The 26,722-nt window shown below is 48.7% G+C and overlaps 1 protein-coding gene across 3 annotated transcripts in view; it reads left to right on the top strand.

Moving 5' to 3' along the window:
* Nucleotides 1–26,722, top strand: part of LOC141073470 (catenin delta-1-like) — a 152,705-nt gene that overhangs the window by 82,542 nt on the left and 43,441 nt on the right. For all 3 annotated transcript variants that reach the window (XM_073560704.1, XM_073560703.1, XM_073560705.1), the window contains exons 11-13: nt 15,782–15,909; nt 23,682–23,832; nt 23,955–24,138. In XM_073560704.1, coding sequence (XP_073416805.1) covers nt 15,782–15,909; nt 23,682–23,832; nt 23,955–24,138 — 463 coding nt within the window. The remainder of the gene's footprint in view (nt 1–15,781; nt 15,910–23,681; nt 23,833–23,954; nt 24,139–26,722) is intronic.

Raw genomic sequence — 26,722 nt, 5'->3', positions numbered from 1 at the left:
CCTCATACAGCAGTGGAGATGCTGCCATTTCTGTGTAATGTGATCATACTAAGGACCTTCCCCATGGCCTTATACTTGACCACCAGCATGTTGTCAGCACATTGGACCCCGCTCTCACCCTTTCTGAGCAGTTGCCCAATTAGTGACCTATGGAGGTCAGTAACTGGGCAACTAAGATAATGAATAGTACAAAATGCTGTGGTATGTTTGGCAGAGGAGGTCTTTAAGGCCACATTCAGTATTTTACATCAGCATTTGTAAGCCGAAACCAGGAGTGGGACAGTGAGGAAAAGTATAATAGAAACGCATCACCACTGCTGCAGTTCTCGCCCACTCCTGGTTTTGACTTTCAAATTCTGAGGTAAAAAAACTCACCAAATTACTGAATGTGTGCATTCAGGCAGCACGGTGGCTCAGTGGTTAGCGCTGAGCCACCGTGCTGTCTGGTTCAAATCCCACCAAGGACAACATCTGCAAGGAGATTGTATATTCTCCCCGTGTTTGCCTGGGTTTCCTTCAGGTACTCCGGTTTCCTCCCACGTTCTAAAGACATACTGGTAGGGAATCTAGATTGTGAGCCCCATCAGGGACGGCAATGACAGCAATGATAATGTGTGCAAACTGTAAAGCGCTGTGGAATATGTTAGCGCTATGTAAAAATAAAGATTATGTATGTGTTAACATACAGGTGTAAAAGTTATCCACGTAGTAACCCTGGCCCAGGAGTGTGCACAGGATCCCACGCAATTTTCCCACTCACTCCCAGGACGGGGAGTGTTTCTGGGGTTCAAGCAGTGTGTCCCTCTTTTGTAAGCCTTAGATCTGTGTGTGTGTACCTGGAAGTACTCTTGCACCATTTATGCATTTTTATTCTATGCTGGGCCCTGGGTGATCAAATGTGGGTGTTGGCTCTGAGAGCTGACACCCTGCAGCAACACTCACGATCGGTGCTAGCACCGATTGCGGGCTTTTAACCCCTCTGATGCCACGGTCAATAGTGACAAACCATGGGCATCGCAAATGGAGAGAGCTCCCTTTCTGCTCCCATCGGCACAACGCGATTGCAATAGTGTTGTACAGATGGTCTCCATGGTGACCCTGGGCTGAAAGATGGCTGCAGGGTCATCCAGGGACAGTGTCCTGTAAGATCCTGCTAAGAGCAGGAGCTGACATGCCTTCTCAGTGTCTGCGAGACACTGATCTGATGCCTACAGTGAAAAAGCATTGCTGAGTATTAGATCAACAATCAGTGCAGAAAAAGTTAATGTTCCATGCTGGGACTAGGTAAAAAAAAAAAAAGTTTAAAAATTGTAAACCTTATTTTAAAAAAACATAAAGAAGAATAAAAAAAACAAAAGCTTAGTACAATAAATACATTTATATAAAAAAAGATAACGTGCACACCGTTGGGATTGTCGCGTCCGGAACGACCCAATCTATAAAACTGTCCCTCTAGTTAACCCAGTCAGTGAACATTGTAAAAAAGAATAAAATAAATATGGCAGACTATGGTTTTTCTCCTTCGCCTCATTGTGGGACACAGAGACTGTGGGTGTATGCTTCTGCCGCTAGGAGGCTGACACTAAGTGAAAAAGAGAGGTTAGCTCCTCCTCCGCAGTATACACCCTCGCCCCTATTGTGGGCGGAAATCAGTTTTTTGCTTGGTGTCCATGGAGGCACACACGTCTGGTTTTGCTCCAGACTTTTTTTTTTTTTTTCCCATGAAGATGAGACAGCGGTGACGGACCCTATTGAAAGAGTCCGATCTCCCCAAACCATCAACGGGTATTGAGTATCGTCTCCACGTATCCTCTCCCACACCGTGGGACATATCTGGGCCGTTTTCCCCAGACCTTTTTTTATTTTATTTTTACCGTCTATGAAGATGAGACGGGGGCAATGGATCCTATTGAAAGGGTCCGATTTCCCCAAACCATCATTGGGCGAGCACATGCGAGTGTCCCTCCACATATCCTCTCCAGCGACGTGGGGCACAATGCCGGACTTAGCCCTGACCACCCCTAGGTATTGAAACCATGGGCTGTACAGAGGCACAAGACTAGTCCGTGCGGCCCCCACTGCTCCACCAATGCTTAGACTGCGGTGCTGCAAGGCGGCGGACGGTCCCTCCTCACCCCCCGAAGGGGTTAGATGGAACTAAGGTGCCTGCACAGTCCTATTTTGTCAAGGCCCCCTCACATACCTGAGCTGGGAAGGTGAAGAGGATAGTCAGTGAGGAGAGGGCCTGGGAGGGCTCCTGCGGCGAAGATCCGGGGCTGGAGCCCTTAGCTGTCAGATGCCTCCGGCCAGTGGCTTCAGAGCGGTGCGGAGAAGCCCGCGACAGTAAGTAGCGCCATTTTTGTGTGGCGCCATGGAGTTGCCCCCCCCCCGTCGCGGGCAGGGGATAAATTGAGGCCGCGGCTTTAGCCGAAGCTAGGCCGCGACCGGAAGTTCTGCCTCCGGGCCGCGCGTCACTTCCAGCGGCCCGCCCCCCAGGCCTGAGGGAGGCGGGGGGTAAATTTAGTCCTCGGCTTCGGAGCGCGGCTAGGCCGCAGACCCGGAAATACCGCCTCTGGACCGGTTTATATGCCGGCGGTCCGCCCCACAGCTGGTGGCGCGCGATTTTTGTGCGGAGGCGTCCAGGAACGGGGGGGGCACAGGACTGGGGTAAGTGCTGCCCGGGAGACCACAGGGAAAACGAGGTGCTACCTCCTTCCCCCTATCCCCAGCAGGGGACAGATACGGCACGTCCGAAGAAGCAGCATGCATCTCTTGCCCAGGAGCCCTCCTCTGCGACCAAACCCACAAAGCTGGTGTGGGCAGACCGCAAAGGACAAGGCTTGGGATTCCCGCTGTGCAGCGCCTGGAGCCCGAGGCCTAACAGAACCTCAGTGTCCGTCCTCTGCGACCAAGGTGCCAAGCCCCCCAGAGTGGGTTCTATCACTGTCACAGGTCATGCAATTGAGTCCCTTCAGGCCTCAGATGGGGGCAGGGACAGTGGCTCGCCGGCCTTAGCGGAGACCTCCACTTCACAAGAGCCTCTGGCCTGCAGGGGCTGCTCTCACTTGAGGCAGACCCGAGGGAAATGAATCCGCACGGTGTCGCCCAGTCCATCCGGTGCCTTGGCATCCGTAAGTTCTGCTTCTTGCTCCCCGTCACCAGTGGTTAATAGCAAGCAGACCTCAGAATTCGACTCAGACGAGCCCCTTGACCTGGATACTCCAGCGTCACGTGAAACAGTGGACAGCCTCATAGAAGCCGTCAATCAGACCTTGGGGATTGAGGATGATCCCGCAGCGGCTACGGGGCATGAAGTGGCATTTATGCAAGTGAAGCGCCCGCACAGAATTTTTTCCTCTCACCCGGAGTTTAAGGACATAGTGCAGCGGCACAGCGGGTCAAAAGGCACTCGAAATAAGGTATCCGTTTGCTCCGGACCTCCGTAAAAAATGGATGGAATCCCCGATGGTGGACCATCCGGTTTCGCGCCTAGCCACTAAGACCCTGCTAGCCGTCCCTAGTGTTTCCTCAATTAAGGATCCCACGGATCGCCTTATAGAGAGCTTAGCTCATTCTCAGCAACTTTGGTAGCCAAGGCTATGATATCATGGTCAGAAACATTAAACAAGGTCGAGCAGGATCTACCTGCAGAGATTTCGGAGCTCGCAGGTCAGATGGCAATGGCCGGAGACTATGTAATCAATGCGTCTTTGGATGCGGACAATTGCTCGGCACTTGCTGCCGCTAATGCAATTTCTATCAGAAGAACCTTATGGTTAAGGACATGGCGAGCCGATTCTACGTCTAAGAAGTCCTTGACTTCCCTGCCTTATCAGTGCGGCCACCTATTTGGGGAGAAGTTGGATCAACTTATCTCTGACTCCACAGGAGGAAAGAGCGGGTTTCTCCCTCAACAAACGTCAAAATGCTTTTTCGTCACCTGTTTTCAGGTACGTTTTCGGGCCTTTCGCAACCCCGGGTGAACTACAGCGGCCAATTTCGCAGCCTCAGGCCGCCCCAACCAGGATAGGGAGCGGCAGGTCTCATATAGAGCCAACCCATTGGGGAGAATGCATGCTCAGCAGCCCAGATCGAGGGAATCCAGATCCCAAAGATCATCGGCCAAATGACTCGAGGCCTTTACCAGACGACACCGACAAGGTGGGCGACCACCTACTCTGGTTTCACCACGTCTGGGTCAGTGTCGCTCACGGCGCATGGGGAAAGGAATTGGCGGCCTCAGGTTACAAATAGAATTTGTCAGGTATCCTCCAAGACGGTTTTTCTCTCTTCCGGTTTCCCAGGGTGGATACCCAGGCAAGGGCTCTATTCAGAGCCATTAAATCGCTCGCTCCAGCACAACGGAGTCATTGTTCGAGTGCTGGAACACGAAAGAGCTCAGGGGTTCTGTTCCAACCTTTTTGCGGTTCCCAAAAAGGACGGGTCTGTCAGACCTGTTTTGGACCTGAAGCTTCTGAACAAATTCATCAGGATCAGACATTTCCGGATGGAGTCTCTCCAATCAGTCATATCGGCCATGGAGCAGTCAGAATGCTTGGCCTCAATAGACATCCAGGACGCATATCTGAATATTCCCATTTTTCCTCCTCATCAGAGGTTTCTACGCTTCACCATCGGCGATCAACATTTTCAGTTCGTAGCGCTACCCTTCGGGCTAGCCACTGCTCCCAGAGTGTTCACAAAGGATATGGCAGTTGTCATGGCCACACTGCATTCTCGAGGCATAGTCGTCTTGCCTTATCTGGACGACCTCTTGGTCAAAGGCCCGTCAATATGGGCATGCGATGAAAAGGTCAACATCACGCTAAATACTCTTGCTCGCTTAGGATGTTTGGCAGTTCAAAGAAGTCATCCCTTGTGCCAGCTCAGAAGATCTTCTTAGGAATGATCTTCGACACTTGCCGAGGGTTGGTGATTCTCCCTCAGGTAAAGGTACTGGCTCTCCGGCAGGGAGTCTGGGCACTTCGCCAACCAGTCCCTCACACCATCCGATCTGGGATGAGGATTCTAGGGAAAATGGTGGCAGCAATGGAAGCGATACCTTTCGCCCAGTTCCATCTTCGCCCCCTGCAGCACGCCCTCCTGTCAGCTTGGGACAAGAACCCTTTCACACGCGATCTGCAGTGTCATCTGTCCTCTTAGGTCAGGCAGTCTCTCGGATGGTGGATAACCAGTTCCTCTCTGACCCAGGGGAAACCATTTCCCCCAGACCATTGGCTGGTGGTGACAACCGATGCCAGTCTCCTCGGCTGGGGAGCGGTGTTTCACCACCATACATCCCAGGGACGGTGGTCGCCACAGGAGGCATGCCTCCCGATTCAATTTATTGGAGATACGAGCAATTCGGCTGGCACCCCAGAAGTTTCGTCACCTTCTAGCAGGCCGCCCTGTCCGAATTCAATCGGACAACGCCACGGCGGTGGCTTACATAAATCACCAAGGGGGCACTCGCAGCAGAGCACCCATGCGCGAGGTTGGGCATGTTCTTCAGTGGGCCGAAGCAAACCACTCGGTGATTTCGGCAGTTCACATCCCGGGCGTGGAAAACTGGGCAGCAGACTTTCTCAGCCGGGAGGGTCTTGCGTCCAGAGAGTGGTCTTTACATCCCCAAGTCTTACAGCAGATTTGTCAGCGGTGGGGAACACCGGATGTGGACCTGATGGCTTCCAGAGTGAATGCCAAGGTGCCCACATGTGTCGCTCGGGCCAGGGACCCGCAGGCAATCGCTGTGGATGCGTTGGTTCTGCCATGGAATCAATTTCGCTTCCTGTATCTATTTTCCCCGCTGCCACTGCTTCCGAGAGTCGTCAAGAAGATTAAGACAGAAGGTGTGCCGGCAATCCAGCTGGCCCCAGATTGGCCTCGTCGAGCGTGGTACGCACATCTAATGCTGCTACTCGCCGAGGTCCCTTGGCGTCTACCAGAGCGCCCGGATCTACTCTCTCAAGGGCCGATTTGCCACGCGAACTCGGGGGCCCTGTGTTTGACGGCATGGCTGTTGAATCTTGCATTCTAACCCAGGCAGGGTTCGGGAGCAAGGTGGTCGCTACAATGATTAGCGCCCGGAAGCCTGCTTCAGCACGAATTTACCACCACACCTGGAAGGTGTTCTTCGCTTGTTGTCGAGGTCGCAGTGTTTCTCCGCTGAGATTCTCAATCCCCAACACCTTGGCTTTTCTCCAGTTGGGCCTAGACTCGGGCTTGGCCCCAAGTTCCCTCAGGAGACAAATATCAGCTTTTTTCGTTTTGTTCCAGCTCAGAATTGCTACCAATTTGCAAGTGAAGACTTTCATCCAGGGAGCCTCCCATTTGGTACCTTCCTATAAGGCGTCTATGGACGCCTGGGACCTTAAACCTGGTACTAAGTGTTCTGCAGGAAGCTCCATTTGAACCACTTCAGGAGGTTTCTTTGAGGTACCTTTCCTGGACAGTGGTGTTCCTAGTGGCCATCACTTCTATCAGGCGGGTCTCGGAGCTGGCGGCCCTATCCTGCCGAGCTCCGTTCCTCACCTTCCATAAGGATAAAGTGGTGCTCAGACCAGCCCCTCCTTGTCTCCCGAAGGTCGTGTCCTCATTTCACATAAATGAGGATGTTGTCTTGCCTTCATTTTGTCCAGCACCTGTGCACCGTGTGGAAAAGGTGTTTCACACGTTAGACCTGGTAAGAGCCCTCCGGAGATACGTGTTGAGGACGGCACCCTTTCGTCAGATGGACATGCTGTTCGTGCTCCCCGAAGGGTGCAGGAAGGGACTCGCGGCCTCAAAATTGACCATAGCCAGATGGATTCGTTTGACTATTCAGGAGTCCTACCGCATTAGAGGCACGCCGATTCCAGCAGGGATCAGAGCACACTCTACTCGGGCAGTGGGCGCCTCTTGGGCGCTTTGGCATCAGGCTTCGACGGAGCAGGTTTGCAAGGCAGCAACCTGGTCCAGCCTGCACACATTTGCCAAACATTATAATATCCATACTCAGGCCTCGGCGGATGCGAACCTGGGTAGAAGGATTCTCCAAGCAGCGGTGGTGCACCTTTTAAACAAGAGGTGCATGTAGCTTGGATCGGTGAGTCAATCTCCCACCCAGGGACTGCTTTAGGACGTCCCACAGTCTGTGTCCCCCCAATGAGGCGAAGGAGAAACATGGATTTTCTCCTTCGTCTCATTGGGGGACACAGAGACTGTGGGTGTGTGCTACTGCCGTCTGGAGGCCAACACTAAGTATACAAAAAAACAAGTTAGCTCCTCCTCCGCCGCATACACCCTCGCCCCAATAGCGGGCGGAAACCAGTTTTTGCTTAGTGTCTGATGGAGGCACACGCAGTCTGGGTCTCTCCAGACTATTTTTCTTTTTTTTTTTTTTTTTTTTATATAACATTTTCTTACTATGAAGAGGAGACAGGTGCGACGGACCCTATTGAAAGGGTCCGATCTCCCCCAAACATCAACGGGTGAGCTCGCGCGAGTATCCCTCCGCGTATCCTTTCCCGCACCGAGGGACATCTCTGGGACTTTTCCCCAGACATCTATTTTTTATTTTTTCTTTTAAAGAAGATATGACAGGGGCAACGCATCCTATTGAAAGGATCCGATTTCCCCAAACCATCAACGGGAGACCACGTGCAAGTGTCCCTCCACGTTCTCTCCCCCGCGACGTGGGACAATAGGCCAGACTTAGCCCTGTCCACCCCTAGGTAGCGAAACCATGGGCTTGCACAGAGGCACAAGACTAGTCTGTGCGGCCCCACGGATAAACCAACGCCAGGTGGCGGTACTGCGTGGTGGCGGACGGTCCCTCTCCTCGCCAAGGCGGACGGAGCTAGGGTGCCTGCACCGTCCGAAGATATGGGTTACCTCAGGGTAAGCAGGGCTCCTGGGCAGCGGGAGGTTTCCAGGCCAGGGCTGCGGCGTACTCTCCAGGGGCTGGATCGGCTCCCCTCTCCTGCCTGCAGGCAGAGCAGCAGTACTTCCTCGCCACGGCAGGGGCAGCGGCGTGTTCCCCTTCTCCCTTGCCACGGCCCTCTGCAGTGGCCGGGCTGGGGAAGGAGCGTGCGTGGCTGAGTAGGCGCCGTTTAGAGCGCCAGTTCCGGGGCGAGGTAGGCCGCGGGGAAGAGGGCTCAAATTTAGCCCGCGGCTTCTGCCTAGGACGCAGGGGGAAGGCCCGTCCCCCAGCGTGACGTCAGATCCGGCGCCCGCCCCTTGACGCGACGTCAGATCCAGCGCCGCCCCCCGGATACTGGGCGGGTGCTGGATAAAATGGAGGCCCCGGCATCAGAATGGGGTAGGCCGCGGTCAGGAAGCATCGCAGCCTACCCAGGGAGACCAGTAGCTGGGAGCGAGCAGCAGCACAGGAGCACGGGGAGACAGCAGGAGCTCGGGTAAGTGCGACCCCGTCTTGGCCACACTAGGGCAGGTTGTCCTCCTTCTCCTCATACCCCTGGATGCCATAAGAAAAAAAAAAAAATAAGAAAAAGGTTTTTTTCTGGCCGTTTGTTCCGCTGTAGGTCTGGAAAAGGGAAGAAACACACCTACCTTTATACCGCATGCGTTTCCTGTGGGGCTGTGCTCACGCGAGCGCAGACTATTAAGATATGTGAGGCCTGTAGTTCCGAACGTGCCCAGGAGCCCTCCCCGCCAACGGAGCCCAGGGGGTCGGAGCCCCCGGAATGGGCGTTATCACTGTCTCGGTCTATGGCTTCACTTACGAAGGCGATCGAGACCCTTCAGGCCCCGGATAGGGGTAGAGACAACGGCTCTCCGGTTTGGGAAGGTTCATCCACCTCACATGAGCCGCCGGCCTGCAGGGGGCGTACCCTCTCTAAGGAGACGTACAGGGAAAGAACCCATATGACGTCTCCGGGCCCCTCCGGTGCTTCGGCATCTGTGAGTGCGGCGTCTCGCATCACCATTGTCTGAGAGCGAGCAGAGTTCAGATGAGGACAGGCAGGAAGCCTTGGATCTGGATATTCCCGGGTGTCAGGAGACAGACAGTCTAATTGAGGCCGTCAATCAGACTCTTGGTATTGAGGAGGACGTCTCCCTGACCGCAGGGCATAAAATATCTTTTAAAAAGGCCAGGCGCCCACATAGGGTGTTTAGCACTCATCCAGAATTCGAGGACACGGTGCAGCGGCACAGGGAACGCCCAGACAAGCGTTTTTCAGGGCAGAAAACGATAGAGACAAGGTACCCGTTTGCACCAGAGTTCTGTAAAGAGTGGGCAAAATCTCCGATTGTGGATCCCCCCAGTGTCACGCCTGGCTTCAAGATCGTTGTTGTCGGTGCCTAGTGGTTCTTCCATTAAGGACCCCACGGATCGGCTCATAGAGGGTCTAGCCTGCTCGGTGTATGAGGCATCGGGGTCAGCGCTTTTGCCTTTGTTCGCAGCAACATGGGTGGCCAAGGCCATGATGTCGTGGTCGGAGTCTTTGAACAAAGTCCTGCAGGACAGAGACTTGCCGGTAGAGGTGTCTGAGATAGCAAATCAGATCTCGATGGCAGGAGACTATCTAATGCATCCTTGGATGCGGCTAATTGCTCGGCGCTAGCCGCAGCAAATGCTATCGCAATTAGGAGAGCCTTGTGGCTAAGGCTATGGCGGGCCGATTCGATTTCTAAAAAGTCATTAACATCTCTGCCTTATCAGGGTAATCTGCTTTTTGGAGAGAAGCTAGACAAGCTTATTTCAGATGCCACAGGGGGAAAGAGTAGCTTTCTCCCACAGCAGAAGAGCAGACCGCCCTTTCGTCAGCCACAGGCGCGCTTTCGAGCATTTCGCGTCCCAGGATGGGCATCAGCGGCCGGTTCTACTGCCCCGGCTCGTCACAACCAAGACAGAGAGCGCCAGGTCACGTATAGAGCCAACCCGCTGGGGAGGATGCGGGGCCGTCCACCCAGGTCAAGGGGAGCTAGGTCCCAAAGGCCCTCTACAAAATGACTTGAGGCATCAGGTACCCCAGGACAGCAGAGTAGGCAGTCGTCTGCTCAGGTTCCGCCACGTCTGGGTCAAGGTGGCACACGATGCATGGGTGGCGGAATTGGTGTCATTCGGGTACAAAATAGAGTTTATCGGACACCCTCCAAGGAGATTTTTTCAATCCCAAATTGCAATCCCGGGCAGAGGCATTGCTAGGGGCCATCAGGATTCTTCGGTACAACAGGGTCATTATCCCGCTACCAGAGGGCGAAGAGGCCCAGGGATTTTATTCCAGCCTGTTCGCAGTCCCCAAGAAGGACGGAACAGTAAGACCAGTTTTGGACCTAAAGCTCCTAAACAGGTTCATCAAGGTCAGGCACTTTCGGATGGAATCCCTCCGGTCAGTGATATCGGCCATGGAGCAGGGAGAGTATTTGGCCTCAATCGATGTTCAGGATGCCTACCTGCACATCCCTATTTTTCCTCCGCATCAGAAGTTCCTTCGTTTTGCGATAAATGGCCGGCATTTCCAGTTTGTGGCTCTGCCGTTCGGGTTGGCCATGGCACCCAGGGTTTTCACGAAGGTGATGGCGGTCGTTATGGCCATTCTTCATTCTCGGGGCATAGTAGTGCTGCCATACTTGGACGACCTGTGAAAGGACCGTCTTTTCAGGCATGCGAGGAGAATGTCGGCATCACGCTGGATACCCTATCCCGCCTGGGATGCTTAGTCAATGGGAACAAGTCATGTCTTACCCCGGCTCAGAGGATTCCATTCCTAGGGATGATCTTCGACACTTCCCAAGGTTTGGTAATTCTCCCTCAAAACAAGGCCCAGGCGCTCCGGCGGGGGGTTCAGTGTCTTCAGCGGCCAGGCCCTCACACGATTCGATTTGGGATGAGGGTGCTAGGGAGGATGGTAGCAGCAATAGAAGCAATCCCGTTTGCGCAGTTTCATCTTCGCCCCCTGCAGCATGCTCTTTTAGCAGCATGGGACAGGAGTCCTTTCTCCCTGGATCATCAGTGCAGGTTGTCCCTTCAGATCCGGCGGGCACTGCAATGGTGGACGCGCGACTCCTCTCTCCTTCAGGGGAAACCCTTTCCTCCAGATCAATGGCTGGTGGTTACAACCGACGCGAGTCTTATCGGTTGGGGAGCAGTGTTTCATCATCACACAGCACAGGGGCAGTGGTCTCCCCAGGAGGCCCTTCTGCCGATCAACTTTTTGGAGATTCGAGCAGTGCGGTTGGCGTTGCAGCATTTTCAGCACTGGCTAGTGGGTCGCCCAGTCCGGGTCCAGTCAGACAACGCCACGGCAGTGGCGTATGTGAATCACCAGGGAGGCACGCGCAGCAGGGCAGCCATGCGCGAGATAGAACACGTACTCCGTTGGGCCGAGAGGCACCACTCAGTAATTTCAGCGGTCCATATACCAGGCGTGGAAAATTGGGCAGCAGATTTCCTGAGTCGGCAGGGGGTCGTGGCCAGAGAATGGTCCCTGCACCCCGAGGTTTTCCAGCAGATTTGCCAACGGTGGGGTACTCCGGACGTGGATCTGATGGCTTCCAGAGAGAACGCCAAGGTAAGACAGGTTTGTTGCCCGGTCTCAGGACCCGCAAGCGATTGCAGCGGATGCGTTGGTTCTTCCATGGAGCCAGTTTCGGCTCCCGTACCTGTTTCCCCCTCTGCCTCTTCTTCCGAGGGTAATCGGGAAGTTCAAGAGGGAGAGGGTTCCGGCAATTCTGCTGGCCCCAGACTGGCCCCGTCGAGCCTGGTACGCGGATCTGGTACAGCTCCTCGCAGACGTGCCATGGCGTCTACCGGAACGGCCAGACTTACTGTCCCAGGGGCCGATCTACCACCCGAACTTGGGGGCCCTGTGTTTGACGGCATGGCCGTTGAGTCCTGGGTCCTGACCCAGGCGGGGTTTGGGCGTGAGGTGGTAGCCATGATGATTAACGCCAGGAAGCCGGCCTCGGCGAGGATCTATCATGGTACTTGGAAGGTTTTCTTTCTCTGGTGTCGAGAGCACGGGGTTGCACCTTTGTCCTTCTCGGTTCCCAACATTCTGGCCTTTCTGCAGTCAGGCCTGGCGCAGGGTTGGCTCCGAGTTCCCTGAGGAGACAGATCTCGGCTTTGTCTGTTCTGTTCCAGCGAAAGATCGCTAGCATTATGCAGGTCAAAACTTTCATTCAGGGAGTCTCACATCCAGTGCCCCCCTTTAGAGCTCCCTTAGACGCCTGGGACCTTAATCTGGTGCTGGGGGCCCTGCAGGAAGCTCCTTTTGAGCCATTCCAGGAGGTCGGATTGCCATACCTTACCAGGAAGGTCGTGTTTTTGGTAGCGATAACCTCTATTAGACGGGTCTCAGAGCTGGCAGCCCTATCCTGTAGAGCACCGTTTCTGACCTTTTTTAAGGATAAGGTAGTCTTGAGACCACCTCCGCCGTTCCTGCTGAAGGTGGTGTCCTCGTTCCATATTAATGAGGACATCGTTTTGCCTTCATTTTGTCCAGCTCCAGTACACAGAGTTGAGAAGGCGCTCCACATGCTAGACCTGGTGAGGGCCCTCAGGAGGTATGTGTCGAGGACAGCGCCTTTTCGCCAGACAGATTTGTTGTTTGTGATCCCTGAAGGGCGCAGGAAGGGGCTCGCAGCCTCACGGTCGACCATAGCCAGATGGATTCGCCTTACTATTCAAGAGGCTTACCGTATTAGAGGCACGCCGGTTCCACCTGGAATAAGGGCGCACTCGACTCGGGCAGTGGGCGCCTCTTGGGCGCTTCGGTATCAGGCTTCGGCAGAGCAGGTATGCAAGGCGGCAACGTGGTCAAGCCTGCACACGTTCTCTAAACATTACAACGTACATACGCAGGCTTCGTTGGATGTGAGCCTGGGTAGGAAGATTCTCCAGGCAGCAGTGGCACACCTTTGAACAGGTAGGCATGCGGTGTAGATTGATGAGTTGCTCCCACCCAGAGACTGCTTTGGGACGTCCCACAGTCTCTGTGTCCCCCAATGAGACGAAGGAGAAACAGGGATTTTTTTGAGTACTCACCGTAAAATCCTTTTCTCCGAGACGCTCATTGGGGGACACAGCACCCACCCTGATAACCAGTTGGCTTTTGTTTATTTTTGATGGGTATAAACCCTTATTTTGTAGGGTGGTCCTTTTTTTTCAGACACATAATTTTCTGCGGTAGAGCTAAATTGCTGTCAGCTTTTCCGACAGCTTTGGCACTAAACTGGTTTCCGCCCGCTATCGGGGCGAGGGTGTATGCGGCGGAGGAGGAGCTAACTTGTTTTTTTGTATACTTAGTGTCTGCCTCCAGACGGCATTAGCACACACCCACAGTCTGTGTCCTCCAATGAGCGTCTCGGAGAAAAGGATTTTACGGTGAGTACTCACAAAAATCCCTGTTTTGTGAGAACTCACCGTAAAATCCTTTTCTCCGAGACGCTCATTGTGGGACACAGCACCCACCCTATTGGCCAAGTTGGCTCTTGTTTTGTTTAAATTAATATATGTTTACTTATTTGATATAAGGGTGGTGTTTTTTTCTTTGGACATGTTGTACCTGTATTAAGGATGATTTTGTTGTCCTACTGCTTTGGCACCAAACTGATTTCCTCCCGCAATAGGTGCGAGGGTGTATACTGCGGAGTAGGAGCTAACCTCTCTTTTTCAGCACGCCGAGGTGAGGAGCGAGCCCGGGAGCAGCGGACAAGTGTGCCTGCTGTTCCAGTCCTCCACCAGCAGAGGGCGCGCCTGCATCCCCGGCCTCTCCTGGCGGCGTCCTGCTGCCTCCTGGTCCCCAGCGTGAGGCGGCGGCACCTGTAACTCGCTGGTAACTAACGTACACATCGGGTATCCAAGGGACGCGCATCCCTTGGATACCCGATGTGTACGTTAGTTACCAGCTGATCGCTGGTCTCCCGCCTGTCACACGCAGCGATGCGTGCTGGCCAGCGGGAGATCAGCGACGAAAAAAAATGTCCAGAGGTCTCTTGCAGCGATCAGCAATACCGGCAGGGGGGCCGGTCGCTGATCGCTGTCACACAGCGATCTCGCTGGTGAGATCGTTGGTGTCACAAAACTTGTGACTCAGCAGCGATCTCGCTAGTGAGATCACCATGTGTGACGGGGCCCTTATTGTCAGCCTCCTAGCGGCAGAAGCATACACCCACAGTCTGTGTCCCCCAATGAGCGTCTCGGAGAAAAGGATTTTACAGTGAGTTCTCACAAAAATCCATGTTTCATCATACCGCTGAACAAAGTGATATAAAATGCGATCAAAAGTCTAGTATAAATAAACGGATTTCAAGTCTAGTATAAATAAAAATGGTGTATGATTCTGAAAACGTCATCTGGTTCCTGAAAAAATAAGCTGTCACCCAGGTCAATCAACTCAAAAATGTATCGCTCTCAGAACAAAGTGATGCAAAAACTATTTTATTTTTTTTTCTATTAGTTTGTGTAAAAGCAGGAAAACGTACAAAAATGGTATGTGATATCGCTGTAATCCTACTAAATCGAAGAATAAAGCTGCCTTATCACTTTTGCCACGCTGTCAACAGCATTAAAAAAAAAATAAATAAAAAACTCTGATATGCTTTGTTCATTCTGCCTCCCAAAAATCGGAATAAAAGCGATAAAAAAGTGACCGAAAATGGTACCAATGAACTCATTCCTCAAGAAAAAATCAAGCAATCACATGACTGTCAACAAAAATATAGAATAATTCCAGCTCTCAAAATATGGGGCTGCAAAAACTGTTTAGCGGCAAAAAAAAATTTTTGTGACCGCTACCAAAAATAAACTATATAACTCTGGTATCTCTGTAATCTCACCGACCTGCTGTATTTTTTTTATATATACCCACCCATGGGAGTGGAGAGCAGTGAGTATTCATTTCTCTTTAATAGTGGGCACAGTATTCGCAGCCGCTGGCTTCCTGCAGCGGCTGAGCGATCGTGTGTGCCCGCTATTTAAGATATTGAATATTCACTGCTCTCCACTCCCATTGCCGTGAAGAACAGTGACCATTCTTTTTTTAGTAGTGGGCTCACGTGATCACCCAGCCTCTGCAGCAAGCCGGTGGCTGCTACTACTGTTCCTGCTTTTAAAGATCAATGAATATTCACTGCTCCACATGCCCATAGTCCCGGCATGGAGAGCAGTGAGTATTTCAGCAGCTGTCTGCCTGTAAGCAGCGCATGACTTCACTGCTTACAAGCATAAATCAGCTGCTGGCACAAGAACAGGATGCTGCAAGGGAGCACAGGGAAGATAAGCAGTATGGTTTTGTTTTTTTGTTTTTCTGATGGCGTGGCCATGCATACTAGAATGGGGATGAGGGGGCCATGCATACCAGGATATGGCTGAAATCATTATGATCATTGTGGCAGCACATATGTTTTGTGGATGGGAGTGATTTATTTATTTCTAGATTTCTTTTTAGTTTTCCCCTCACCTGCATTCATTTTCCTCTCAGGATGTTACCAGCCATTGTTTGGTCGCTTGTAAAATGCTCTGTAATCTGGTTGACTAATTAGACAATAAATTGTCTCCATTGGTGCTCCATAGTATTACTACCATAAAAGCCACACTGGCTCGACAGCCATGACTGCACAGTAGGCACCATGGTATTGCCCATACGCCATATACTTCTCATGTTGGTAAGGGGTAGAACACTTTATCACTTGAAGAACAGAGCAATGGTGAGGCAGTTACACTGCCAAGGCAAATTTTCGTTGAGATATTGTGTAGCCAGGAAGTTGCCCTATTTTTGCTGCCGTGGTTCACCCCTGTCCTGAGTCATTACCCAGACTTTCATTTTTCTCACAGGTTATGAACTCCTATTCCAGCCTGAGATTGTGCGTCTCTACGTTTCTCTTGTGAAGTTGTCTCGGACCCCTGCAGTCCTGGAAGCAGCAGCCGGTGCCATTCAAAACCTGTGTGCTGGATGTTGGATTGTGAGTGTCCATTACTTATCTGTGCACATGCATGTTTTTTTCCCCGTTTGCCTAGTGTTTGTTGAAGTTTTCCTGTAAAGTAAACTGGCGATTGTTGCTTTGAAAAGAAAGAAAATGTTTTGCCAAATTCAGAACCTTTACTCTATCTCGTACAAGTGGCAACACCGCAGCCAAAGATATGAGATGTAGAGAATTTTCCATCTCAAAGGTTTGGATTTCCATTGTTTTTAATGGGGTCCTGTTCAAATTCAGGTACAGTTCTGATACTAAAACCAAACTTTGTAATAGAGTTCAGGTTGGGTACCAGAACCCGAACTTTCATGAGTCTACTCATCCCTAAGGGCCATATTTTGGCCTGGATGGCAGCTGTAGAGGTGATCTAGGACTCCTGTTGAAGCAGAGATTCAGCCTGAGAGATCACAGGTTAAATTGAGAGCTGCAGGCTTAGGCTACTTTCACACATCAGATTTTTTCCGACAGGCAGGATCCGGATCCTGCCTGTCGGTAATAACCTGATGTGTGAAAGTAGCCTTTTGCAGAGATCACTCCCAACTCATGTTAAGGGCTCACTCACACGAGAGCATAACTCGAACACGTGATATGCAGTGTTTTATCGGATAGCACTAGTACTAATGTAATACTATGGATCAGTGCAAATCGTTTGTGGACCAAAATCTCAGCGTGATGCAAGTAGCTCCGCAAATCACATGACCCTCACCCATTCAAGTCTATGGGTGTGTGTAAAACATCGGACTGCACTTGGGTTTCATCCAAGTGCAGTCCAATTTACGCAGACAAAGACAATGGAGACATTTTAGTTCTCCCATCCTCTCTGCACCTGTGCTGCAATTTTCTCATACAAGAGAATCATCACAGTAAATGGACACTCAGCTCAAACTCTGATCTCTCATTGACATAATCGATCTGCTTCTCTTGAAAGACGGGATCATCGCTCGTGTGAGCAAGCCCTTTCTTGGGATTTCTTGGACCAACAGCTGGATTTCTGATCTCATTCTGACACTAAAAATCTCTGTAACTGAAATACAGCCTATGAAAATGCCCCCACCCCTTCCTACCTTCAGCCAATGTGAGGCAGGAGAGAAAGAGGGCTGTAAGGCTAGTTTCACACTAGCATTTATTCTACGCAGCGCACGGCGCCGCTAAGCCCCGCCCCCTGCCGGCTCTCTGCCCGCCCCATCCGGTCATCGCCACCTACTATCGCACATGGACGCTTGCGATTTGCGCACCCTATCTTTAGCATAGGGTGCGCAGATCGTGCGCTAGTAGGATTGTGGCGTGCGCTGCGCACTTTTGAAGGTGCGCGCCGAACGCAGCATGTTGCATTTCGGCACGCACCTTCAAAAGTGCGCAGCGCACGCCAAAATCCTACTAGCGCACGATCTGCGCACCCTATGCTAAAGATAGGGTGTGCAGATTGCAAGCGTCCATGTGCGATAGTAGGCGGCGATGACCGGATGGGGCGGGCAGGGAACCGGCAGGGGGCGGGGCTTAGCGGCGCCGTGCGCTGCGTCGAATAAACGCTAGTGTGAAACTAGCCTTAGAGAGTTGACAGACTGCAGAGACGGGGAAGATGTTGGGTGGTGGTGTTCTATACCTGTGTAAGGCTGGTTTCACATTAGCGCTTTTTAAGCGCACGCACGGCCGGGGGTAGCTCCGCCCCCGAGCCGGCTCTCTGCCCGGCGTGCCCGCCCCTTGCTTGTAGCGGCGCCTGCGATCGGCGCACCCTATCTTTAGCATAGGGTGCGCAGATCGTGCGCAGGCCGTGCGCTAGTTGCGCTTTGACCTGCGCTGCGCACTTTTGACGGTGCGCCGTGCGCGCCAAAATCCGAAAAGTTTGATTTTGGCGCGCACGGCGCACTGTCAAAAGTGCGCAGCGCAACTAGCGCACGATCTGCGCACCCTATGCTAAAGATAGGGTGCGCCGATCGCAGGCGGCGCTACAAGCAAGGGGCGGGCACGCCGGGCAGAGAGCCGGCTCGGGGGCGGAGCTACCCCCGGCCGTGCGTGCGCTTAAAAAGCGCTAATGTGAAACCAGCCTTAGTGTGTACTTAACCAGCAAAGTGTGTGTCCTTAAAAAAAAAAAAAAAAAAAAAGTTGGAAAAATAGGGAGGATTTTTTTTTTTTTTTTTTTTTTTATAAAGACAAATAGAAAAAAAATACTGTATATACCATGTTTTCCGGCATATAAGACTACTTTTTAACCCTTGATAATCTCAAGTCGGGGGTCGTCTTATAGGGCGGGTGCGGAGCAATCTGCGGTCACCGCTAATGGTGGGGGGAGCGGTCCCGATGACAAGCAGAGGAGGTGCCTCACCGTGAAGATGTAAATGGAGCATGCTGCAGGCGTCTGGGACGCCGGGGTATAGAAAAAGAGATGCGCTGTGACCAGAAAAACACGCTTCTTTCACCCGTCTGGCCCGCCCTTGTTTCCTGTACCCTCCTTTTCTGCCTCTCAGATCTCGCACATGCGCGCCTGCGCCACTTCACTGCAGTCCTCAGAAGTAGAGATGGGTGAACTCGAACAGTAAAGTTCCGTACTGTTCGGGTTCGGCTGCCCGAACATCGGGTATTTTTCACGCTGCGTTAAAACCACTTAAACTTGCTTTATTCATATTCCGTAAAACAAAATGTCAAATGACAAAATGGTCTCTCCAAGATATGCCAATACACATTGGACAGGTTTCAGGCTTTACGCGTTTCGATCTGTGCGATCTTTATCAAAAGCCATGTCAGTTCCTCTGCACACACTTCTATATAAGAAGGACAAACCAATAGTATGGCAACATAAAGTCACATGACAAACACATATATAAAACTAGAGGAAATAACAAAAAAAATAAAATGGCTAGATTAACCGTTATTCATGCCTATTGTACCAAATACCATATACGCATTAATTTAATTATAGTGAAGCGCTAGATCGTTTCGTTTGTTTAAACCATATGGAAATCTCGTGTTTAAACGATATATCCAATAGGCTTCTCTTGTGAGAAGTCGTCTTCTGGCATCACCTCCCCTAAACGGAGTGTTAACTATTTCAATACCATGAACCTGGAAACTGCTAGTACTCCTAGCATGTTGAGCAATAAAATGTTGGGAAGCCGCAGATACATTTCTGTCCGCAATTTTTTTACTAGTAATATTATATAGATGTTCCCTTATGCGATCCTTCAGTTTCCTAGAGGTGCAACCAACATATGACAATTTGCACACTTTACAAAAAATCCTGTAAACTACATTAGTGGAATTGCAGTTAATATAACTCTTAATTTTAAATTTACTTTGATCACTACTTTCAAAAGAATCCTTAATAATTACTGCATGTGTGCAAGTTTTGCACTTATTAGAACCACATTTGTAAAAGCCCACACACTTCAACCAATTTTGTGAGGGTTTTTTCTTCTGCAGAAAAAACATGCTAGAAGATATTTTATTGCCCAAAGTCGGGGCTCGTCTGGATACTACATTAACCCCTGTACTAAGCACCTCTTTCAATTTATCATCCTCATAAAGTATCGGTAGATACTTGTTTATAATTCCTATAATCTGATTGAATTGGGGACTGTATTGAAAGCATACATATGGTTTAGTGTTCCATTCCTTGTTGAATTTTTTACCAGTATTTGACATGATTAATTCCGCGTGGTTTTTTTTTTGTGGACTATATTTTGAGCTATATTTAACATCCACACCGGGTATTTGCGCTTTTTTAGTTTTTCCGAAACCTGTTTAAATTCCTTCTCCAAATCAGAGTTACAGCTACAATTCCGTTAAATTCTGGTATATTCTCCCACAGGGATAGATTTAATTGTATGTTTGTTATGGCTACTAGTAGCGTGAAGGACCGTGTTCCCACTAAGCGGTTTGTGATGGGTATTGGAACAAATGTACTAATTGGATATACCCATCAACTGGAACTACAGATTCTTTTTTACTCGTCATTGATTCTAAGTTCCGAGGTCTCTGCGGTGGTTGCTGATGAGCTGGCTATTCTATTTTTTCTATTTTTCACGCTGTCATGTGCATGACAGCGCTGCAAACACCACTTCTGAATGGCGATGAAATCATCCCCACCGGTCAGAGCCGCGTTCCCACGCTGTCAAAAGACAGCGTGAGCGCTCAGCTGTGATCGGAGGTGTAAAGCTCACCTTTGGCCACTGGTGTCAACGGATGGGACTACTGCACCCATCATCCAACACCTGCTGTCGCTAATTACAGTGAGAGCAGGAACGGCGGATGAGAGTATCCATCAGCTGCTCCTGCTCTTTAAATAAATTATTTTTTTAAAAACTGTGTGGGTGCCCCTGTATTTTTGATTACCAGCCAAATAAAACTCACAGCTGGGGTCTGCAATCCTCAGCTGTCAGCTTCAGCATTGTTGGCTGTCAAGAATAGAGGGGTCCCCACGCTGTATTTTTTATTAAATAATTAAAAAAAAAAAAAAAAAAAACGTGGGGTCCTCCCCATTTTTGACAACCAGCCTTGCTAAAGCAGATAACTGGGGGCTGGTATTCTCAGGCTGGTAAGTGGCCATGGATATTGCCCCCCCAACCCAAAAATAACAGCCCGCAGCTGCCCAGAAAAGGCACGTCTATTAGATGCTCCAATTCTGGCGCTTTGCCCAGCACTTCCGACTTGCCCTGTAGTGGTGGCAAGTGGGGTTCATATTTGTGGGGTTGAGGTCACCTTTGTATTATCAGGTGACAACAGGAACGGCTAATGGGTAGCGGGTGTCGGTTGATGAGAGCAGTAGTCCCTTCAGCTGAGACTTTATACCTCCGATCACAGCTGAGTGCTCCCGCTGTCTTTTGAAAGCGTGGGAACTGGCTCTCTGACTGGTGGGGATAATTTCACTGCCGATCATAAGCAGTGTTTGCTGTCATGCACATTACAGCGCAGCAAACACTGGATGTTCGGGCCCCCCATTCAAGTAAATGTGTTTTGTTTTTTTTTTTGTTTTTTTTTTTTACCGTATGTGCGTTGGAAGGTAGTTTTATACGGCGAGTATATCCCAAACTATATTTTAACTGGAAAAGTTGAGGGTCGTTTTATACGGTAATTAGTATCACCACAACTTTAACGACTTACCCAAACTTTAAAACTATCTCCTCACATAGGCTGGTTTCACATTTGCGTATGGAGGAGCTGTGGAGGAATGCGGACTTCCTCCTTGAAGCTCCACCCCCTGCCACCACTCCTCTGTGAAGCTCCACCTCCGTCAGCATGCCGCCTGCGTACCCTATCTTTAGCATTGGGCATGCAGGCCTCCGCATGCGTCGTTTTGACGGTGCGGCGACCTACGCCGAACGCAATGTGTTGCTTTTTGGTGCAGGCGCCGCACCTTCAAAACGACACATGCGAAGGCCTGCATGCCCAATGCTAAAGATAGGGTACGCAGGCCTCATGGGGGAAGAAGCATCCCTCCGCTGCTCCTCCATATGCAAATGTGAAACCAGCCTTAGCTCTCCCATTTAACGCCATAAAAAGAGCGAGAATCCTTAAAGACCCAAACTATAAATGAGCATGCTATTTATTACATAAATATCTACAAATTTGTTACAGAATGGGGGAAAAAATGTAAATGCATTTTAATAGTCTTAATGTGGGTCTTAAAAAAGACACAGTGCTGTAATTTTTTCACTAACTACTGCCTAACATCGGCAGAAAAGACAGTAATATAAATATAAAGCCCCATGTATCACAAAAAAATATAAAATTTGCTTGAAAATCTGAATGGAAAACAATGGCTCTTTAAACTGCATGTTAATTAAAAAAAAAAAAAAAAAAAACAAAACTGAAAATTTGCCTATTTAGGAACTGGGATAAATGGCCTAATCTTGAACTAGTTAATTTACTCAGTCTTGCTTAAAAAGCAGCTTGGATAATAAAACTGTGGAAATTTTTGATGTAAATTGTTTTGTTTTTTTTGTTTTTTACATATGTTAGTGTCTTTTACAAACTGACAAACAGTTGGTAGTCTGGTCCAAGCTTCACATTTTTCTCCTGTGGGAGTCCAGGAATATAGTCTGGATGTGAGGTCTTTGTGTTTCACATGCACTGCTGCCTTCACTGCTTCTATATCAGCACCGCTTCTATCCTGCACTTGTATCCTTATTTTCTCTGTGTGCTTTCCTCCACCGGTTTTCTGTCTTTTCTGAGGTACTTTCTCCCCTCTCCACTGCACACCTGTGTACAACCACTTTCCCCTCTCTCTAAAATTGAGATATGGAAAGGAGTAACTGAGAGCGGTCAGGAGTTCTAATGGACTTGTAGCATTTTTTTGAAAAATCATTGCCATGTCCCGACTTACAAAAAAAAAAAAATCCCCAAACAGTTCTTTATTTTTTGGGGAGGATTTTTTTTTTTTACTATCAATCTAATCTGTGTATGAGCTTGATTTTGCTGTAACATTTGTTTGTTTGTTTTTTTTTTTTTTTTTTTTTTTTTTTTTTATTCCACCAGTCACTTATTCAGGTTTTTTTCTTTCAAAATGCAAATTAAAGAGGCTAAAGGATGCCTGTTATCAGATTCATGCAGCCAAACAATGATTTGCAGTTGTGCCGTGTCAGAGTAAACCTGCTTTGAAAAGCCATTTGGGGACTATTAATCTCAGCGGACTAGCTTGAGGTTGGTCCCTGGTGTGTCTCCCTGCCCTACACCAGTTAACTGACCGATCTCTACTTTTATATATAAACCCAGCGAGAGACCTGCTAAACGGATGGAGATGTGGGGGTCAGCCAGTGTAATAGCACTAGTATTGCGAGACGCCTAACTCCCCGAACAGGTTTCAAAGTACTGTATTTTTTTCTCTGAAAATAACGCAGCCGGTGTCTTGATTCATGCTGTCTGTTGTTCGATCAGTGTGAATCTAAGTTTCCCTTTAAGGCCTGTTACACACTTCCGTTTTTGTGTCCGCCAAACGGATCCGTTTCCGTTTTTTTGACGGAAACTGATGCAAACGGATCCGTTTTTAAAAAAACGGATCCGTTTTTTTGACGGATCCGCGGTAACCACTAATGGAAGTCTATGGGACAAAAAAACGGATCCTGCAAAAAATGGCGGATCCGTTTTTTTGCGGAAACCAACGGATTTTGACGGATTTGAAAAAACGGAAGTGTGAAACAGGCCTTAACTGTAAAACCACGTTGAACTAAATGCATTGTTTATCACTAAGAAACAAAAGTGTAGACCCAAAAAACTTTGTAACATTTAGTCCTTGAGTATTATTATTATTATTATTATTTATTGTTATAGCGCCATTTATTCCATGGCGCTTTACATGTGAGGAGGGGTATACATAAAAACAAGTACAATAATCTTAAACAATACAAGTCATAACTGGTACAGGAGGAGAGAGGACCCTGCCCGCGAGGGCTCACAATCTTCAAGAGTATCACCAAAATGCCTTGATTTGAGGGAATTTCTAGAAGAATTCATGTAGCCATTCCAAACGCACTGACAATTCTTGTAAAGTAGTAAGGGAATCCCAAATCCATGACCTTTTGGGGTTATTTTAGGACTTGAGAAACCTTTTTCTGTAAAATATCCATAGTAGATATTTGCATGAAAAACAGAGGCTTAAATAAAACCTCATTTCATACACTAACTTTCTTATAATAGTACGTTTGTTTTTCTTCAAGAGACAACCTTTTAGATTGTTCTTGTATTGGTGCATTCTTTGTATGGCTTTTGTTATTCACTGTCATTGTGCTTGCACTACATTTGATGTTTTGTGGTGTGCGCTTTCACAGTATGGCCGCTCTATTCGTGCTGCTGTCCGTCAGGAGAAAGGTCTGTCGTCACTTGCTGATCATTTGACCCATGAGAGTGAGCGTGTTGTACGTGCCATTTGTGGAGCACTGCGCAACCTTTGTGGAGACAGCCGGAACAGAGAGCTAATAGGTGAGGCTGTGGGACTTTGGGATGTGATGCATCAGAATCCAAAGCTGGTTTGGAAGATAATGTGAAACTTATTCTTTGTTTGACTTTTTTTTTGTTCTCTTCTCCATTGCTGTTGCATACAGGTAAACATGCCTTAAGTAGCCTGGTGGCTCGTCTACCCAGTCCTCAGTCTCCTGCGGTAGCAGATGAAACAACTGTGGCAGTACTGGGAACTATTCAAGAAGTTATCACCAATAACCTAGAGGCTGCTAAGAAACTTCGAGAGAGCCAAGGAATTGAGAGACTTGTACTTATTAACAAGGGAGGGTGAGTATTAGCATTATGATCTGGAGTCCTGGTGTCTACATCTCCTTAGTATAGATATAAGGAAAACTACATTCAAAGTAGCACATTGTATTATGTAAGTGATTAAAGTCTCCTTAAAGACTATTAAATATTGCAGAAGTATGAAAAATAAAGAAATTAAAAAAAAATCACACATTAGATCTTCCAAACCATGAACTCCCTGTTAACAGAATAAATATATGCCAGAATTGCAGATTTTTCATCTTTTACTTATTTTGAAAAAAGATTGTCACCACATTTAGGCATAAAAATTAAATACTAAGTTTGGAATCACCTTACTTCCACTGATTTCCAGAATTTCAGAGAACTGCAGTGCGCAGACACCGGAAAAGGTCAGAGAGGTCCGGCGCCTGCGCACTGCAGTATTCTGCTCTGCCCTCAACAGTGCCGGCTGCTCATATTTTGAAAAAAAGGGTGACAGATTCCCTTTAAGCACTCGGCACAGGGCAACAGTGCTAACTGCTCCATTGCTTCCCAGGCGCCGGTACGTTTGGTACTTATGTGGCACACGGTTGCCACATGTATGCCACAAGTATTACACAGAAGGACACTGGAAATATCAGTATGTGTGAAACTGGCTTTATAGGATGTTTAGCTACCAAAATTGACGTGAAGAGAGAAAATATCTGACTGCGGGACTACAGTTGTGGCCAAAAGTTTTGCGGCTGACACAAAATTTGGTTCTCACAAAGTTTACTGCTTTGATGGTGTTTGGATCTTAGTCAAATGTTCATTTTTAGATATTCTCTTGATAAAGGCATCAAGCTGATTTAAAGACTCAATATTTCCAGTTTTGTCACTTATTTTACAAGTCTTGCGCCCTTTGACCAGGTAGTTGGATATTCGCTTCTGAGCCAAATCCATCCTGATGACAATCCATTCTTGTCTAACCAATGCTTGTAGTTTCACAGTTTCTCTGTTCTTGTTTATACATTTGATTTTTAAGGATTGAACAGGCGTACTAAACTGGTTTTTGAAAAGTTGAGCTTTCTCGTCATGGATCCAAAACTTCAATGTTTTGTTCACCAATCCGCTTGGTTATCAGTTCTTGCCATGAGACTTTTTGCTCCATCATGCTGTAAAAAGCATTGTTCATCAATGAATTGCTCTTGGATGGTTGGTAGATGTTACTCTTGAACGATGTTTAGATGCCATTTTGTATTCATGGATGTGGATGTTTAGATACCGTTTTGTATTCATGGATGTGTTCTTGGGTACCATTGTGAGTGAGCCCCCTCCACGGATTAAAAGCACCCACGCATAAATGGACTCGGGATTCTTTATTGTTGGTATGACATAAGACTTATGGTAGCTCTCCTTTTTTCTTCTCTGGAAAAATCATTCTTCCAGATGTCCCAAAAGGGTGCTTAATCAGAGAGAAAAAATCTTACATGACGTACAGGTATAGACTGTGGTAAAGCTATTTTTGTGTGATTCAGACCCCTTCATACTGCTTAAAACAAAACAATGCGATTGAGGGTCCATGTCCAGGAAACTCCCAAATCTCAATCCCATTGAGCACCTGTGATCAGTCTTCAAGTAGTGAGTGGAAAAACAAAACTACAGAAATTGTGATATACTCCCAAGCACTGATTAGGCAAGAGTCGGCTGTCATCAACCAGGATTTGCTGTTAAGGTGATATCCAGCTGCCAGAAAAAACTCTGGATTTCTTCAAAAACAAGGGTCCGCACTAATGGAGTTTTCATATAAACTTGAGGTATTGGTCAAAAGTTATAAAAACTTATGAAATGTAGATAATTGTACTTCAGTAACCGTAAAGACACCTGTCTAAAACATCTAAAAACACAGAGCAAACTGTGTGAGAACCAAAATGTGTCAGTCTCACACGTTTTGACCTCGGCTGTATGCTGACAACACAATAGCAGCCCCTATGTTGGCGATGTCAGTTGTTAACTTTTTACTGGGCAACCCGTTTATCACTCATCCACAGGATTGGTCACATCACTGCTACCGTGTTAATATTTCATCAATACGATCACTCTGCCGTGCTGTGAACAATGAGTGGATCTCAGTGTTGAGGCTTTTTCGGGTTTGATACATGAGTGTGTTGTGAGGTTTTACCGCTGCGTCAACAAAGCACATCAGTCCATGACGATCACTGGTTATTGTGTTCTGCACATTGAAGTTGAATGTACAAAGCTCTGTAACCACTGACTAAGTCATATCTTCTAATGCGCTTGGTATATGCAGCAATAAAGCCTCATTTAGATGTTTTGGCATCATGGATCATCTGAGGCTTTACACTGACCTAGCGTGCATAATTCACTGCTGGCAGCAGCAGTATAGGCTATACGGTCAGACATCAGTCTCCTATGGCTTGGGGCTACTGTAATTGTGGAGTGTAAAGCCCCCCTTTACACACTGCAATATCGCAAGCAATATCGCTGTTAAGTCACCAATTTTGTGACGTAGCAGCGATATTGCTAGCGATATCGCTACATGTGATACTTACCTCCGACCGGCTCCCCCGCTGGTTATCGCTGGTCGCGCGAGAAGGTCCTGGATCATTTCTCGTCGTCAGCT

The sequence above is a fragment of the Dendrobates tinctorius genome, unplaced genomic scaffold, assembly GCF_039654945.1.
Source record: "Dendrobates tinctorius isolate UK_male_01 unplaced genomic scaffold, ASM3965494v1 ptg000302l, whole genome shotgun sequence".
Taxonomy (NCBI): domain Eukaryota; kingdom Metazoa; phylum Chordata; class Amphibia; order Anura; family Dendrobatidae; genus Dendrobates; species Dendrobates tinctorius.
This window is presented reverse-complemented; position numbering and strand designations above follow the sequence as displayed.